The following is an 18,864-nucleotide window of genomic DNA, read 5'->3' on the forward strand; positions in this document are numbered from 1 at the left end:
GGACCTGCATGAAAACCCCCTAAGCTTATTTTTACCAGCTTAGGTTAAAACTTCCCCAAGGTACAAACCATTTTACCTTTTGCCCTTGGACTTTATTGCTGCCACCACCAAGCGTCTAACAAATATGTAACAGGGAAAGAGCCCGCTTGGAAACATCTTTCCCCCCAAAATCCTCCCCAAACCCTACACCCCCTTTCCTGGGGAAGGCTTGTTAAAAATCCTCACCAATTTGCATACGTGAACACAGACCCAAACCCTTGGATCTTAAGAACAATGAAAAAGCAATCAGGTTCTTAAAAGAAGAATTTTAATGGAAGAAAAAAAAGTAAAAGAATCACCTCTGTAAAATCAGGGTGGTAAATACCTTACAGGGTAATCAGATTCAAAAAATATAGAATCCCTCTAGGCAAAACCTAAAGATACAAAAAGACACAAAAACAAGAATATACATTCCATTCAGCACAGCTTATTTTATCAGCCATTTAGACAAAACAGAATCTAACGCCTATCCAGCTAGATTACTTACTAAGTTCTAAGACTCCATTCCTTTCCTGTTCCCTGCAAAAGCGTCACACAGATAGAGAGAACCTTTGTTCCTCTCCCCGCCCCCTCCAGCTTTGAAAGTATCTTGTCTCCTCATTTGTCATTTGCCAGCGAGGTTATCCTAGCTTCTTAACCCTTTACAGATGAAAGAGTTTTTCCTCTGGCTAGGAGGGATTTTAAAGGTGTTTACCCTTCCCTTTATATTTGACACCAGCAGACAAGTCACTTCACCTTTCTGCCTCAGTTGCCCTATCTAATGACACTGACCTCCCTTGGATAGACCATTAACGTGCAAAGAGGTTTTATTTTTAATTTTCAGACTTTTTAAGTCCAAAACAGTGGTTGTGAAGAGTTTTCTGCATATTTAGTTGTTGGTAGAATGTTATGTCCTAAACATCATTAAAAAGCTGTTTTACATTTAACTAAAAGGAAATCTGAATAAGAGAAAAGCCATTCATGTAAACGTTAACTCTTCTTTTCTTTTTTTTTTTCTTTTTAAAGGAAGGTGCTTCTGCCAGGAAAACTCAAACCCCAGCAGCACAGCCTGTGCCAAGACCAGGTAAACAGAATTACTTTATTTGTGTATTATCTGGAATGAAAGCATTTTGAGTTAGGACAAGATTGTAGCTAAAATCCTTATACATTTTGTTAAGATATGTATTGGAAATATATAGCCACTGTGTATTAATTAACATATTATTGTTGCAGTGGTCCAAGGTCTGGGATTAGCTATGCTCACCCTGAACTAGTACAGAAATAGCACTGCTAGGATGATGGACTAGTGGCAGTTTTACAGTCTGACTTCTTGTGAACTACCATAGCTAGAATCAAATACCATATACTCTTGGAATGCTTTGAAAACTTTGGCACACCATAAAACTTTTATTTCTAGACCTAGCAATTCAAGAGCTACTGGTGCCCAAAACTTAAGGTATTTGTGTGGGGTGAGGGTGGTATTTTGAGTTGAATTCAACAGCTGATTTCTTGTGAACCATTAAAGCAAAAAACCCCTATGCTTTCTACTGTCTGAAAATATTTAATACCAGCATTGAAATGGTGTGTAGTAGTAAATTTCTATGCTGTAGTTCTTGAGAATGGCAGCTAAAATGTTGAAATCAAGCAGTCATTCTATTTACCACTACTTCCATGACAAAGTTTCAATATGACTACACCTGTTAGAGCTAGGAAAAATCTGGTAACTGGTACAAATGCGTTCAGTGATAGTATAGTTCTTCCAAGCACTTTCTTGGCCCAGTGATAAGGGTGGGGAGAAATGCCATTTTGGCATGATTTATTTCTTAGTCATGCATTGGGCACTCCTATTAATTTTCAAGAACCTTTCCACAAATTCCCTTTGTTGTTCACTAAGCATGCAAAAATGTGATAGGTGCTATCCAGATATTATTAGTATTAGTAGAATTAGCGTTACGGTAGTTCTTAGAACCCCAGCTAAGATCATGGCTTCCTTTGAATACCTTATAATATTGGTGGCTTACATGCTACGACAGCTTTTGTGTTTTGGGAGACCAGAGGAATTGATGGGAGAGGAGTAAGAGCACAGGAAAATGTGAGAGTGGGAGACAGTGGGTTTGAGAGAAAAATTAGGGATATGAGGGGGATGAAAGGGACGAAATCAGGGAGTGGAGGTATAGTGGAACGGTGTTGACTAAAATCGAAAACCGGTGTAGTGGGGCAGGAGCAAAAACTCTTACTAGAATTGTGGACCCCAAAATCCCCCCCCCAATAATTACTGATGGGATCATAACACACAACATATTGTGCATCAAAATCATAGAATCATAAAAATGTAGGGCTGGAAGGGACCTTGAAAAGTCATCTAGAACACCTCCCCATTTTGAGGCAAGACTAAGTATACCTAGAAGCCATTTAACAATCCCAATCCAAACAGTACAGTGTCTCAGACTAATATTGGCCCCCATTATACTGAAACCCATACTACTCCTGGAGGAATTCTGCGCCTCTGTGCAATGCAGAATTTTGTATAAATTAACGAGCGTGCAGAATTTCCTTTCCCCAACAGAAATGGGCTGCAGTGCTGCTCGCCACCACTAGGGGTCCTGGCAGAGCCCAGCTCACACATAGAAGACACTGCTTGGGGGAGGAGGATGGAGCTAGAGGGTTCCTGGCAGCTGTAGTTCCCAGCATGCCCTGAGGGAAGGAGGGGGCAGTGTGCAGGAAACTTCATGTAACCCTGGGACCAAGCATCAGGAAGTTTCTCCCTCTGGATCCTTGGACTTAGGTGGGGGCTGAGCGGGTCCCATGGTGGAGGTTTGGGGGCAGGTGGGGGGCAGCTGGGCTCTGGTGAGGGGAAAGGGGCAGGAAAACAGGAACTGCGTTGTCATAGGGGTTTCCTTAACTCTCTGCTCCTGGGGGAATCAGACATACTTGACATGTGTCTTGAAATAAATTACCAAAATAATTGAAACTGGTATGATTAAGTAGTAGTATTTTGACAAATAACATTTGCAGAATTTTAAAATATTGTGCAGAGAATTTTTAATTGTTTTGGTGCAGAATGCCCCCAGGAACACCATACTTATTTTCTCTTCTCCCCTTTAATTTTGTGATCTGTGATATTCCCTAGTGCCTTAGCATAATGTGGTAGTCATTGATTTGCTCATGTTAAGTACACGCATTGAGAAAAGTGGACTGTTACAACTGGTAAATTTTGAAAGATTGGGGGAAATTTGTTTACAGGACTTGGTCAGGTGTAGATACTGTGAAGATGTTTGCCAAGGCCATATTGTTTTGGGAAGTGTTATGCAAGAATTTTTTTTCATAGCTTTGTCAAATTTAGTGATGCTCTTTTAAGCTTTTCACAAAGTGAAAAGTGATGTTGCTAAAGCAAAATGTAAAACTACTACTTTATGTGGCCTGGGTAGGTCACCAGATGAGGATATATACCTTGTTAATTCCTTGGGATCTTTTTAGTGAAAGTAATGCTTAAAGATTTGCTTTTGTAAAATAGTTTCCCCATGAAAGTCTATTAAGTATTGAATACTATTCTAAATTGTTTTTAGATTGTGCTGTGTTATTGTGATTCCTTTTGTTCTTTTTTATCTTCCCAGTTGTTTCAGTGCTAGAAAGGTCACCCTGTCGGTCATATTTATCTGACTAGGGCTGTTGAGAATATGAATGTATTTGGAACTGACAAACAAGGGTATGAAAAGGGTAGAAATAGCAAGAGCAGAAATCCAAATGGATAAACCACTGTCATCAACATGGCCACAGTGCTAGATGAAATTTCACACTTGTTAACTGACAGACCTGTTTATTTGTATATTAAAAAGGGTTATGTTGGTGTTGCCCCCTAGTTAGCCTTCTGTATATTGTAAGGTGCAAAGAGAATTAAGAACAGAGGTATTAAGGATCTGGAGCAAGTATGTCTCTTGGATTTTTGCTCCAAAATGGATTCATATCATGCCCATTCTGGGACACTTTGTTTCCTCATCTTTTAAAATATTAGACTAATAGCAGAGCAGGAGAATGTTGTTCTTTTATAGCATAGGAATGTTTGCTCGGTCCATCAAATGAAAGTATTTTGTCACACTTGAGCTAGAGACCTATCATTTCTAATTTTTTTGGTTAAATTGTAGAATTTTTTATAGTTTTTTTTTTTATTGTATAGAATAGTTTATTTAACGTTAAAACCAGGTGGACAAATAGCTTGATGCCTTCCAGAAAGAAACAACATTTATATGGGATTATTTTAACCTTTAAAATGGCTTTTTTTAATAATTAATGAAGTTACTAAACCATTACAGACCTTGTAGTTAAAAGTGGCGTGACCAATTATTTCCATGGTTTTGACAGTGTCAGGTAGAGATAATTTAAATTATGGTCCCTATCTTCGGACAGTAGGGGTGTGTGTGTGTGTGTGGTGCATACTTAAGTACCACAGTTAGGTTCTGAAACAGTTGGTCATAAATAAGCATGAATAGGTGTGTTACAACACTGGAAATCAATTAAAGAAATTTGTTGTGCTTAGTACCAGTTGTGACTTGACGGTATATTGTACTTTCTCTAATTTCTAAACTAGGCTAAACCCTTATGATAAGAATTCTCATCCTCAGCAGCAAGTTTGTTTGGAGTCCTGAAAATGTTGTGGACTCTTCACGGAAAAGTAATCTATGAGAGTACTAATCAACAGCAAGCCAACCTATTCATTCGTAGTACCATGGCCAGCACTGTTTTATCTTGACCTGAGCTGGCATAATTGGAAGAGATGGCCAAAGAAAACTAATGTATTAGAAGAGAGCTCATTACCGTAAAACTTTCATAGTGGGTCTCTGTCTGATTTTACCAGGTTGTTTAAAGTGAGCCATGGCGGCATGCATTTTCTATCCATGAAATAACTCCACACTTGAACTGGAATATCTCCCACGTGAGCAGGTCACTGAACTTGGAAGCCTGAAAACAAAACTTTAAAAAGAAGAGAAAACCCTGTGTCCAAGCTTACGGAATATGTTCCCCATCTGTTGAAGGGATTTCTACCATAATGCATTTGTTAAATCTTCTTAATGATTTCTGGCCAGCTTTTCAGCCTGAGGGCTGCTATGCCTATCTGCCGTGCTTTATTGTACCTGACATGTGAGGAGCTCACCCAATCCAGATTGTTGGGGACACTAAACATGCCCTGACAATCAAATTTGGCAATTGTGAACTCTGTATTAAAGGGCAACCAAGTTTTCATACTGTTATGTGTTACCACTGCCACCAGTAAAAAGATGAGGCTCTGTGAAGATTATTTCTTCATGCATAGATCCTCAACTCAGTCTCACATCATACACAATGAAATGCAACTTTCTGCCATTGAAAATCCTTAGTAGTGTGTGGTGTTCTGTTGATATGAGATGGGGAGGGGCAAGAGAAAAGTGTATGGATTAGTTCCAGTAAACTTTTTGACCTAGGTAGATTTAACTATGTTTCAGGATTATTTTATTAATACCAAAGATGTTTATCCTCCAAATACCAATAGCTAGATTGTTCACCTTTGTTCACCTTGGTAGATAGTTACTCCTATGTCAGTCAGTCACTAATATTTTCTGTTTTACAGTTTCCCAAGCAAGACCACCTCCAAACCAGAAAAAAGGTGAGTTACCTATAGCTGAGTCCCTTTTATAAAGGCAAACCTTCATGTAAATATACTTTTTTTTTTTTATCCTGAATTGAGAATGATAAAGACGGAGTGGATTTTGATATTCTTTCACAATTTTGTGCTGTAAGGCAAGTGATAAAATCTTGTAATTACATTTTGTTAAAATTATATTTGCCTTTTTTTATTCTCTCTCTACAGGATCTCGAACGCCCATAATCATTATTCCAGCAGCTACAACTTCTTTAATAACTATGCTTAATGCAAAAGACCTTCTACAGGATTTAAAGTAAGTAGCTGACTAAAATATGCCTTATAAAAGATTGTCTTCAGATATAAAGATATAGCCAGAGTAGTAATTATTCAAGAAGCAGTATCTATTATCTCTTGACAACTGAATTTTAATTTTACAGTCCAAATTGTAAAGAAAGCATAGGCATCCTTGAATGGTAGGTAAAAGTATTAGTATGAATGTTGTTTGCAAGAATGATGACCTCTGAACCAACTAAATACATTGAATGGAAGGAAGTGTTAATTTCTAAAGGCAGACTTTTTCACTCCTCTGTTTTTAAATGGTAAATTTTACCCATTCTCTAAATCATTGCTAAATGGGGAATAAGTTGTAATTCACACAAAGAATGGGTGAGTTCATGTGTGACTAAAAACTAGAAGTGAAGCAAGAATTTGAAATATTTATAGCAAAATAAATTAACACATAGAAATACTGTTGAACTAATAAATTCTCCCATCATTTTCGTACCCTGCGAACCATGATGCTATAATATTATGATAGCTGTTTCTTATAGAAGCACATCCGACTGACAGTCTAAAATCAAACTCAGCATAGCTGAACCAACTGCTATTCCAGTGTAACTAACTACCCTTCTAGTTAAAAAAAGTAATAGATCAGTAGATCATAATGTGCAAAGTTGCATATGTCTCACCAGCCGTTACTTCTGTGGGTCTAAAAGTAGTAATAATTTTTGCTTAGAAATGTATTCCCATAAATTAGCTTGATGGCAACTACTAAAAAAATTAAAAGGACATTTCTTTCCCCACTATTAACACTTCATTAATGGAGCCCTTTATAAATTATATGCTGTGTTCTTTAAAAGTGATTTTTTTTTCCTTGCTGAGACATGGCAAGTTGTTGCCCTCAGAGGCTACATTTGAGGCTATATTGTGCACTTTGAGGTGTCTGAACTCCAAATGTACCCAGTCACGGCTCACCAAAGAAAACCAAACATGAATTTGTTTATGAACTAATTAGTTTATGAACTGAAGTAGTTGGCATTGAAGGTGCAGTAGGAGCATGTGAAGAAATTCTTGTGAAGTGTTGCAGCAACCAGTAGAAATATTCTGTGGATTTTCTGAGCCTAGGACCTGGACTAAAGGCTTGTACTGTACTGGTAAAACTATTTTGGTTAGAGAGAGTGTGATTTTTAATTGAAAAAAGTTATACCAGTACAGTCCTTAGTCTGGATCCAGTTATACTGGTATAAAGGTGTCTTATATAGTGTATGGAAATAGCTATTTCAGTATGAAGCACTTTTGTGCAGGAATAACTGTGTACACACTGGGGCAGTTGTACCACCTGTACCAGTATAGTTAAAATGATTTAACTTTTCTGAGTTAACCAGCCCTAAGAGTAATCTGAACACGGTAACACAAACCATCTGCTTTCTACAGAAGTAAAGGAAGAGAAGGTTAATGGGAGAGGTTAAACACAGGTTAAGGGCTTGGCTACACTTGCGAGTTAGAGCGCATTAAAGCAGCCCCGGGTGCCCTAGCTCACTAACCATCCACGCTGGCAAGGCATGTAGAGCACTCTGACTCCACGGCTAGAGTGCTCCTGGTACTCCACCTTGGTGAGAAGATTAATGCTTGTTGCGCCTTGGCTGAAAGGCCTGGGCATCAGTGTGAACGAGGTGTTGCATTACTGCGCTCTGATCAGTCTCTGGAAACGTCCCATAATCCCCTTAACTCAAGTGGCCACTATTCTCATTGTTTTGACCTCGCTGTAGGAATGTGGATATGCCCTTTGAAAGCTCCATTTCTGACAGCCGGCATACTTATCTGCTCCGGGACAAAGCAACCATTACTGTGGAATGCTGTGTCTGAGAGAGAGGCGGGGGGGAGAGGAGGGTCTACTGCTGTCTGAATTTACAAGACAGCATGCTGACATGCTCCCAGCGCCCCCCAAAACCCACTCTCTCTTCCCCCACATAGACACGACACACTCCCTGTCACACTCCACCCCACCCCTCCCATTTGAAAAGCACGTTACAGCCACTTGCATGCTGGGATAGAGCATTGCAAGAGCTGCTAATGTGGGCACGGCAGTGTGCTTGTAGCTGTTAGTGTGGACAGATTGCAGCGCTTTCCCTATTGCACTCTATGAAGGCTGGTTTAACTAAAAGCGCTCTACATCTGCAAGTGTAGCCATGCCCTTAGTGTGTGTAAAAGGGACAAAAGAAAAAAAGATTGAGGGAGAAGGCAAATTCTATAAACTGGAAGTGGAAGAAAAGGATTCAAGAAAACAGTTTAATTTGCTGTGACTGTCAGAGCCCCTTTTCAGCTAATTTGATACTACTTTCAGCTTTCCAAGCTATTGCCCTTCTACTGGCCATCAAAGACTATAAAATGAAACATTGGCTGCACATTAACACTTTGTAAATTTCAAAAAACATCTGTAAATCATACTCCTATTTTTTTCTAACTTTAAACAGTAACCAAACTAATTTGCCTTAATTACAGTAAATGTAGTTGGAGTACTTGTGGCACCTTAGAGATTAACACATTTATTTGAGCGTAAGCTTTCGTGGGCTACAGCCCACTTCATCGGATGCATAGAATGGAACATATAGTAAGATGTATTGTTGGATGTTGTCATACAAACTGTGAGAGGTTAATTAGTTAAGATGAGCTATTATCAGCAGGAGAAAAAAAACTTTTGCAGTGATAATCAAGAGGGCCCATTTAGACAGTTGACAAGAAGGTGTGAGGATACTTAACACTGGGAAGTAGATTCAATACATGTAATGACCCAGCCATTCCTAGTCTCTATTCAAACCCAAGTTAATGGTATCTAGTTTGCATATTTATTCAAACTCAGCAGTTTCTCATTGGACTCTGTTTTTGAAGCTTTTCTGTTGCAAAATTGCCACCTTTAAATCTGTTACTGAGTGGCCAGAGTTGAAGTGTTCTCCTACTGGTTTTTGAATGTTATGATTCCTGATGTCAGATTTGTGTCCATTTATTCTTTTACGTAGAGACTGTCCGTTTTGGCCAATATACATGGCAGAAGGGCATTGCTGGCACATGATGGCATATATCACATTGGTAGATGTGCAGGTGAACGAGCCCCTGATGGCGTGGCTAATGCGATTAGATCCTAAGATGGTGTCACTTGAATAAATATGTGGCAGAGTTGGCATCTGGCTTTGTGGCAAGGATAGGTTCCTGGGTTAGTATTTTTGTTGTGTGGTGTGCTGTTGCTGGTGAGTATTTGCTTCAGGTTGGGGGTCTGTAAGCGAGGACTGGTCTGTCTCCCAAGATCTGTGAGAGTGGGGGATCATTTTTCAGGATAGGTTGTAGATCTTCGATGATGCGCTGGAGATGTTTTAGTTGGGGGCTGAAGGTGACAGGTAGTGGCGTTCTGTTATTTTCTTTGTTGGGCCTGTCCTGTAGTAGGTGACTTCTGGGTACTCTTCTGGCTCTGTCAATCTGTTTTTTCACTTCAGCAGGTGGGTATTTATACTACTCTAGAATGTAAAGCTGTACACAGCATGAATCTAATGGCAATATCTGATTCATTTACGTACTGACTTTTGGTTTATAAGAATGTGGAGAAGAAAATGGTTTACAGGGGCATGGAGAGGAAGTTGCATACGCATAAATTTTGTGCTTTTTTTTATTCTTCCCATTAGCGATCCCTCTTCTTCTGCTTGCACCATCATCCCCACTTCTTTAGGCAGCATAGTTATATTGATTCAGGGTGGTAATACAGGCTCCCTGACAAGGTTCCACAAATAACCCTACTTTTGCAATTCCTGTCTGTGTAATATTTCTGAGACATCTCTATTTATAAAAACATTGGTTTTAAGGGTATTGGTCTGTATTTAATACCTTTAACTATAAACTAACCTTTATATCTGGGAAAATAATCTTCATTTACATAACTCTATCTTTCTTTTGTCTTCATAGTTTTTTATTGCATTTTAGTGTTCTCTTCTAAATCCAGTGCCAAGTCAGAATTGCTGTCATCACCCATAGTAACTGTGTCTGTCACAATTGATTTTTGTAGATGACCAGCTGTAGCAAAAGTGGGATACACTTGCTTCCTTTGCATATATTTTAATACAAATTACTTAATCAGAACACTACTTTCACACAGCACAATACTTTAATTTACTGGTCAACGACTACTTAAAATGCTGCTCTAGTTAATAGTTTAATCAGCCTCTCCTCCCACATAATGCTTGTGAATCATAGTAACTCTTCTAAAGGTGGTTATGTTGAGTGTTAATAGACTTTAGTGTTGCTTGGGGAGTTTAGTTCCATAGTTGTTGCTTGTTTTCTGGGGATCATGTACGTCGCTAGCCAAGGTTTTCCTTTTTAACTTAATCTTTTAGCTGATAGCATATATAGTTACACTAAGTTATCAAGTCAAGCAATGTCAACCAGTGTTGTTGGTTGTTTTGCATAAACAAATGGAAAATGGGAAGGGTAACATAATTACAAAAGTAATTACAAACAAGAAGGCTGTTACTGGTGCAAATACTTGATTAATTTTCAAGAAATCTGTTTGGACACACTTATCAGAGCTGTAACTGTTCATGAGAGACACCTGGAGACACATGTTGTATCCACCTGTTAGCAATGCTTAAATTTTATTCTTTCAGAGAGCATGTCTCTTTAGAAGAAATGTCTCTTCTAACCCATTTTTTTGTGCTGAGAACTGCTAATGCTAAAGCATGTTTGGAGGCCACATTTTGCCACAGGATATATAGAACAGAAATGAAACTAAAATTGTATTTGCAAGATGCAAATTAAAGACCATAGTGTAACCATTATGTTAATTTTTGATGCTAACACTGATATAATTCACTAAAAAATGTTTAGTTGCCATCATATAATTTTAGCATTGCACTTTGAAGTACAAAATTTGGACTAGAGTGTAATAGCTGCCAAGGAAGGGAAAGAGAGCGACTATGTTAGAATGGGGGAGTGACTATGCACAGCATCAACTCTAGAAGGAGTAATATATGAAGGTATAAAGGGTATATATGGCCAACATGTAGACTTCTGAAGATTCATAACTGGCCTCTTGTCTATCAGTCTCTGGGATTCTGTGATGAGAAACATCATAATCCACAAATAGCAGTAGTCTCCACTCCATTTCAATCTGTGCTAAAGTCCTAGTGTAAGCAAGGCCTTTGAAGTGATTACTAATTACAGTGGAACTGTACTAATTCACACTAGTGACCAAGAGAGAGTGTGGCTTATCAAACTTTACAAATTTGCTGTTAAGCGAACAAGTAACAAGAAAGTCCCAGGGATAATGCATTATAAAATGTCCTTCGCTCACTTTATCAAGTTTAGTTTAGTTTTATTTGACACTTTGTAGACTAGTAAATGTGTTGTGGTGTGTTTTATAAAAGTACAGTCGTGATAATATGAGACCTAAAAGTGCCAGGCTTTTGTAAGAACATGAGTGGCATTGGCAATTGAAGTAAGAATTAATGAAGCTGTATTCATTTTAGTCTCTTATTCATAAAAGTTTGTGTATAAAACACAGTGCTTACTTATGTGATAGCTTTGTGTGCCAGTTTTTGGAGTGTTGGATTCTGAATAGATATGAAAAGTTAACTTTCTTGATTAGATTTACAAAAAAAACTAGGAGGAAAAACTGAAAAATCATAAAGGGGACTATTAATGGTCAATTTTTAAAACCTGCTTACAGTAATATTGTAGCTGTTTCTCTCAGATTATTAGAGAGACAAGTTGTCTCTCACCTTGTGTGTCTGAACTTTAAAACAGTTAGACTTTTAATATGTTGGATGGCCAAACATAAGTTTGTCAATTGCAAGCTGTAGTCCGAGATCTCTTTCACTTGGTTCCCTAAGAACTCAGTTTGACTCCAGTCTCGTCACTCAGGCTCTTTTATTTGGCATAAAGCAAAGCCACGCTGAGTTGATCAGACTCAAATGTAGAGGTGGGTATAGGGTATACCACACATGTAAAGTTTGCTTATTTGTCGTCATATAATAGCATTGTTCTTTGAAGTACACAATTTGGACTAAGTGTAGTAGCTGGAAAGGAAAGATGGTACATATGTTAAGGTGGGGGACTTGACTATATACATCCAAACTTACACAGAGTCCCCATATCGTCATATACATTTACACATCACATTCACTATACATTGCATCACGAGTTTTGGGATTGACTTGGCTACTTTGCAGGAACCAATCTCCATGTAAAGCATGCTTTGTCCATGCCCTGTCCATGTTCAGCTTTACTCTTTACCTCATCTTTATGCTCTCAACTTCTCTTGTCCATTATTTTCTTTTTCTTAGTAAAAGGTTCCCTTGGAGTTTCCCTTCTTATCCTAGCTAGCTCAGATATTCTGTCTTTTGGCTTGCTGACCCATTTACTTAAATTAACACAAACATTCCATTTGTAGGCTGCTAATTTAGTTACTTCCCTAATCCTGTCTTTCAAAAAATGAAGCCTTCCCCCATGTTTAATTATTCGTGTCATGCCAAGCCTGCAGTGTGGTTCTGGAAGCATTCAACCATCCTAGAGCACACTGCCTCCTGCATCTTATATAAAATGGTCCCTCACCATGCTCTCTATAGCATACATACGAGATTAAAGAATTAAGGTTATTTTAAGGAAATATATGTGTTATAAAGAAAGGCCCTGACTTGCAAGTAGAAGGAAGGCCTTGAAAATAATGAATTAAAAGGCCGGAAGGAGTGAAGTAGGAAGTATATCTGGTTCAAAGAATAACTCACAAAATAAGGGGTAGTTTCTAGAAAGAAGGCCTCTGACCAATAGGGGTGACTGTGGATGGTTTTGAATAAGACAAAATAAATCTTAAAATGAACCAACATGTCCCTTCCCACCACACACACCAGTGTTATCTCAAAATTTAGAGCCTCTGTGAGCCCAGGTGCAAAAGACAAACTGTTGGTCAGCAAGAAGGAGGGGAGGAGGCCGTGGCGAGAAAGGAGGTTGTAAATCTTACCTATATTAAGCTGGAAATAGGGGTGAACTGTCTCAAATAGACTTGTAGCTGAAGTCAGTAATTGGCAATGCCATCAGTTTTTTTTAAAGCGTGTAAAAAGTAAACTCTTAAAAGGTTCACCGCTTATACCTTCCTGGCTGTGCTGGAGCCAACCAATCTGAGTCTGAGCATCCTGGGTTTAGCCCATTTGCAAGTATCTTCAACAAATGCTTATATATGTTTTGTTACTGTTTGGATATAGTAAATAATGTATTTAGGCTCTTCAAGCATGTTTAATGCAATTGTATAAGTCCTTTAGATTTAAAAAAGGAATTTATGGTTAAATTAGTGTTTGGATTCCATATTAATATTAATAATTTCAAATATTAATTCCAACACTGTCCTAAGTGCAGGGCTGTAAGTATATGCTTCTACCCAACTGTTAGTGTTTTAAAGTGTTTGTCAGCTTAAAAATCACACTTCACTTTTAAAATGTATTACTTTCATTTCAACTAACGTTTTAGCTGTTAGTAACAGATTAAAAAAACTTTTCTGTATATTTTAGTTGTTTATTTTGTGCATCTGACAACACTTCATATATACTCAGTATAACTGTTTTCCCCCTGTGGTTATTTACCCCTTTTGTATTCAGACAGCAACAGTTGAGGGAATGAGATTTTTAAAGTCTCAAAAATGTGTGTGTGTGTGTGAGGGGGGTGGTTCTGGGGCAGGTATAGTATCTGTAACTAATTAAAAAAAAAATAGATTTCAAGTTGGTGTCTGTATACGAGTACCAGCTTTCTGCATGGACCACATTGACATAGAACACATCTTATGTAGCTATGAAAGTCTAAGGAATTAAAGCTGTAGATTCTTGGACTGACTAACTTTTGTCACTGTTTCAGAATATAACTGGAAACTGGGTTTGTGCGGCTTTCCTGGAAAGCCTGGCTAAAGGGTTCCTGAAAACTAACTTGGCAAGTTAATTGACATGCACTTGACACATTTTATTTCGCTTTTGATCAGATTTGGAAAACGGTGGTTGCATTGATATAGACACTTGGAATTCAGCAGTGTTTGTATGAAACATTCTGCAGGATATCAGGTTTCAGAGTAGCAGCCGTGTTAGTCTGTATTCGCAAAAAGAAAAGGAGTACTTGTGGCACCTTAGAGACTAACCAATTTATTTGATGAAGTGAGCTGTAGCTCACAAAAGCTTATGCTCAAATAAATTGGTTAGTCTCTAAGGTGCCACAAGTACTCCTTTTCTTTTTGCAGGATATCAATTATTCATGTACCGCTTGTATGTGTCTGATCTAAATTTTTCCTGCATCTTTTCTTCTGTTCTTTGTATAGTATGTGTTGTCCATTAACTTCTCTTCCCTTTTGTAGTTCAGAATATTAAGGCAACATTATAGGTTTCTCGGAGGAATGAATTGGAGACTACTCAGAGTTTTACATTAAATCAAAATTGATTTGAAGCCAATGTAAGCTAGGGGTTACAGCCATTGAGGAGGCTTTCAATTACGCATTAATTATATAGCACAGCCTCCAGCTGACTTTCAACTGTGGGGGAGCTGTCAATTAAAATAATTTTGAAGTGAGTTGTTAAACACAGAAATGTTTAGGCCTAAAAAGTAGAATTAAGAATGGTGCTTCAACCACAGGTTGGGTCTGTCACACATCTAACTTGTAGTAATTTAATATCTCTGATCACTTTTGTACACTACAGCAACGGAGTGTTAAAGATGGATAACATTTGTCTTCTAAATGGATTTCAGTTTACCATACAATACGTTTCAAGTGTAAGTGTGGCTGTCTCTGATACTTCTAAACTGAATTTGCACATGTGACCTTTGGATTACCCTCCATATGAGAATCTGATTACTGCAATCGGATATAAATTTCTTTATACAGTCTGTAATTATTTTAATTTGATTACACATTTGTTCTGCAGGAATCCTGCCTCCATCAGTGCATAGGCTGGATAGTAAATGAGGCAGAGTATAGCAAGAAAATAATCTTGTTCTGCATTTAAAGGGCTGGACTAATACCTGGGAAAGCTAGATTCTCTCTTTGAGTGTTGCCAGCTCTTGTGACATCAAGTCTCACAATATTTGGCGGTGTTTCCTAGTATCAGTTCCTCCATTCATGTTATGTGAGAATCTCAGATTTTGTTTAATAAAATTAAAAAAATAAAAAAAGGTTCCTGATCCTCATGGTTAGGGGGAGAACTTCGAGAACGTGAACCATAAAGACTCACAAACCAAAGATAAAATGAAACTAACATTTATTAATATTTTAAAATCTCATGAATTTTAAGCCAAATTAAGATTTTGGAGAGCATAATCCAAGATTTTGGAATCCTTAGGGTTTGCAGTACTGGGCATCCTATGTGATGATGGGCAAAACTGTCTCATGCATTCTCTAAAGGAGGCTGAATTAAGATTTCACTGTCCTTTCCTAAGTTTTGAGTGCTTGAGTTGGCCACCATAAAATTCTTCTAACATAGCATTTTCAATATAATACCCCATTGCATTACCACATGGAACCATGTGGTGTGACCATATGGTGTAGATCAGGGATTGGCAACCCCTGGCATGCAGCCCACCAAGGAAAGCCACTTGCAGGCTGGGCTGGGCCGGTTTGTTTACCTGCAGTGTCCATCGGTTCAGCTGATTGTGGCTCCCGCTAGCCGCGGTTTGCTATCCCAGGCCAGTGGGGGCTGCGGGCAGCGATGCAGGCCAAGGGATGTGCTGGCTGCCCTTCCCACAGCCCCCATTGGCCTGGGACAGCGAACCGCAGCCAGTGGGAGCTTCGATCTGCCGAACCTGAGGATGCTGCATTTAAACAAACTGGCCTGGCCCGCCAGTGGCTTTCCCCAGCGGGCTGCATCTCAAAGGTTGCCGATCCCTGATGTAGATGAACTCTTAAACTAAAGGTATCTTGTGTTCGAAAAGTCCTGTGCTGCTAACTAAATTAATTTAAAATGAAAGTTTTATTATATATGAAAGTTTTTATTTATATATATGTTTGCTTTCTTCTTGTATTTTTCTGAACAATGAAAATCCGCTAGGTTCGTTTTACTTTCAAGTTCAGTGTTGCAAAGTTTGGCTTTGTTCCATGGATCTTTTTAAAAACTGTTAGTAATAAGATTCCCTTTGGGAATCCATCACTTTTTCACCATACAAACTTGGTTTTTTACAACATCAGAATTTCAATTTCATTAGATGAAGAGGAAGGAGGAGATACCGATTAAATTTGGTGATGACAATGATATAGATGAAGCAGTTGAGAGCGGTGAAAGATAATAATGAAAAGCAAGAAGCTTGAATTGGCCTGCTGCCTACTGAGCACAAATGCAAATATATTTTCTTTTATAGTTGCTGCTTTTTTCTGTTTGTTTTCGTTTTGCTTTTTTTTGTAGCAGGTTAGTCCTGAATAGTGTTCACATTTAAATGCTATCCGAACATTACTAAGAATTTTTTAGAACTTCATTTCATTGTTTCACATTTTTCTGAGCTGAAAAAACTCGGTTAAGTAATTTAGCGTGGTTTTTTTTGTAATTAGGCATAAATATCTTTCCAATGCTAATCCTGGTTGAGCCATAGTCTTACTCTTTTGTCACACTTCTAATAAATTAGTACTTCAAAATATTTGACCACTTTTGGTATTTGACAATTTCACCAATGGCCCAACCCTAGTTTGAAAGATGTATTATGGTTAATAGCTTATTTTTAGGGAACTATTTGGAATATGGAGCCAGATCCTAAGATGTGCAGAGCTGTGCTTGACAACAGCCTGGGGGCATAGGGAAGATGTTGGTAGCTTTAAGGGACTAACCAGGCTAGTGTTTGGTTATAAAAGCTGCTCCTAATTTGCAGCTGGCTTCCACAACCCTGAGGGAGTGACTCCAGCAGCTGGGAATCGGCTGAATGCAAGGGCTTCTCAGCCGTCTCTTTACACTGGTAAAGCTCTTTACACTGAGCTGCTGCGATTGTTGTCACCAGAGGATTTCCCAGTGCCCAGATCCACTGGATTTTACGGACAGATTGCATCAGCTGATCAACACACAATAGCTGCCATAGGACTCTAAATATGACTTGTGATATCTTTATTCAGTGTTCAAATTTCCTGTGGGCTTCACATTCATTTGCGGAAGGAGAGGGAGGTGTAGACTTCAAGTAATATCCAGTAATAGAAGAAGATTAATATCCTTAGTTTATGAGTAAGTCTACGTTGGGTTGCTATATTCTCTCATAATCATGGTTGATTTAGCCCAACAGACTTTTAAATATTGTAACCTACACTGTGGAATCCACTTGGTCCTGTTCATTCCCACCTTGGAATTTTCAGATGCAGTCACTTTCTTTGAGGCTGTGGTGGTCATTGATCTCTCGTTAGAAATACCGACTTGATTAGCATTCTCCAGAATAACTTTTAAATGAAATTGAACTGATTCTTAGCGGCAGCATCAGAGGCCTATTAATGCATTTCTAGCATTTGATGGTTGCCATGAGTTGCTCCAAAAAGAACTGTGGTGTTGTCCAATATGCCATATTTTTCTTCCTTATAAGATGTAGTGAGTAAAATATATTTTAATGTATTGCCTTTCACATTGTTTAATCATTTCAGAGCCTATAGCAGAAGAATGTGTATGTCTGAAAATATTTTATACTATTTTGAGGAGTATAAAAGATACTTATAAAAATTGGTATCTTTTTAAAATCTGTCCTTTGTTTTTCCAGGATGCCTTATACAGCCCCATTTCTGATTAGAGTGCTCTATAGTGTTACATGTGTTAGACAAGACAAAATAAATTATAATTTGTCTTGTGCCTCATGAATCACACTTTTATCAACATCACTGTAATGCTGGTTAATTTTACTTCCCAATTCTTAGTCATTTCCAGCTTTTTACTATTCCAGTACAATCAAGTACTGTTAAAGATGACCTGCAAAGTACATTTTAAAAATTGGGATTGTGCCCTTTTTCTACAGTCTTAAAATGTATTAAAGAAGTCTTGAAAGGCTATGAGGTAAATTTTTTTTCACTTTCTCCTTGAAACATCAGAAAAGTCAAGTCTGATCTTCCCTAATTTTGCTGAAAGATTCATTATGGGTCTCTGAGAGGTGGTAGTGTTGAATCTGAAACAAACTTCCTTTTCCAAACTGTTATTTAGTCATTGAAGATCACTGGTAAGATACATAGGTGTTAACAAAAGCTAGAATATATAATCAGTCTGACTAAAATCCTTTTCCCATCTTAGTTTTTCAACTTTCATTATCTTGGCTTTTTTGGCTAGTTTTCCAGTCATTTACAGTTATTGTCTTCCAATCTAAGCAGGATCTGATTTTTCAAATGTGTAAATTAAGCTGGAGAAAAAATTGAAAAACTAATTTAACATTCTTCTATCACCATGAAACAATAAGAGTGCAGCCCATTTTTAAATGTTACTTTATTTCTGATAGCTATTTATCTTCCTAATTATGTACACGATAATATGTTCTAAAATTTGGCACCACAAGTTCTAATTTATCTTGGCATTAAAAGTGGAACACATTCTGATTTTCTTTTTTAAAGATTTGTAATTACACAAAAAATACATGTTTCGCTAGCTGTGGAACTAAGAATCCAACATCAATTGTAATTGCTGTTTAAGGTATTTGAATTACTGATTTTTCAGATTGTTGGCAGTTCTGAGGGGAAAAGGGGGAATAGTTTTGGGTCAACCTGAAACCAAAATTTTTTGCAACTTTTAGCAAATCTGAAAGGATTTCTGTTTTGATTTTGGGAAGTTTTCACCATTTTTAATAAAAACAAAGGGAATTTGGAAACAAGGCTAGATTCACATAGGAACTCCAGCCTGAGCCTGAATGTCTGCACTGCAGGTGAACAGTCCCTTAGCTGGTGCCTTGTGAGTCTGAGTCAGCTGGCATGGGCCAGTTGTTGGTGTCTAATTGCAGTGTTA

At 38.0% G+C, this 18,864-nt stretch overlaps 1 protein-coding gene across 2 annotated transcripts in view; it reads left to right on the top strand.

Moving 5' to 3' along the window:
* CDC73 (cell division cycle 73) overlaps positions 1–18,864 on the top strand; it is a 164,333-nt gene that overhangs the window by 127,645 nt on the left and 17,824 nt on the right. For both annotated transcript variants that reach the window (XM_073356725.2, XM_073356726.2), the window contains 3 exons: positions 1,045–1,102; positions 5,621–5,656; positions 5,861–5,948. In XM_073356725.2, the coding sequence (XP_073212826.1) occupies positions 1,045–1,102; positions 5,621–5,656; positions 5,861–5,948 (182 nt within the window). The remainder of the gene's footprint in view (positions 1–1,044; positions 1,103–5,620; positions 5,657–5,860; positions 5,949–18,864) is intronic.

The sequence above is a fragment of the Lepidochelys kempii genome, chromosome 8, assembly GCF_965140285.1.
Source record: "Lepidochelys kempii isolate rLepKem1 chromosome 8, rLepKem1.hap1, whole genome shotgun sequence".
NCBI classification, from domain to species: Eukaryota; Metazoa; Chordata; order Testudines; family Cheloniidae; genus Lepidochelys; species Lepidochelys kempii.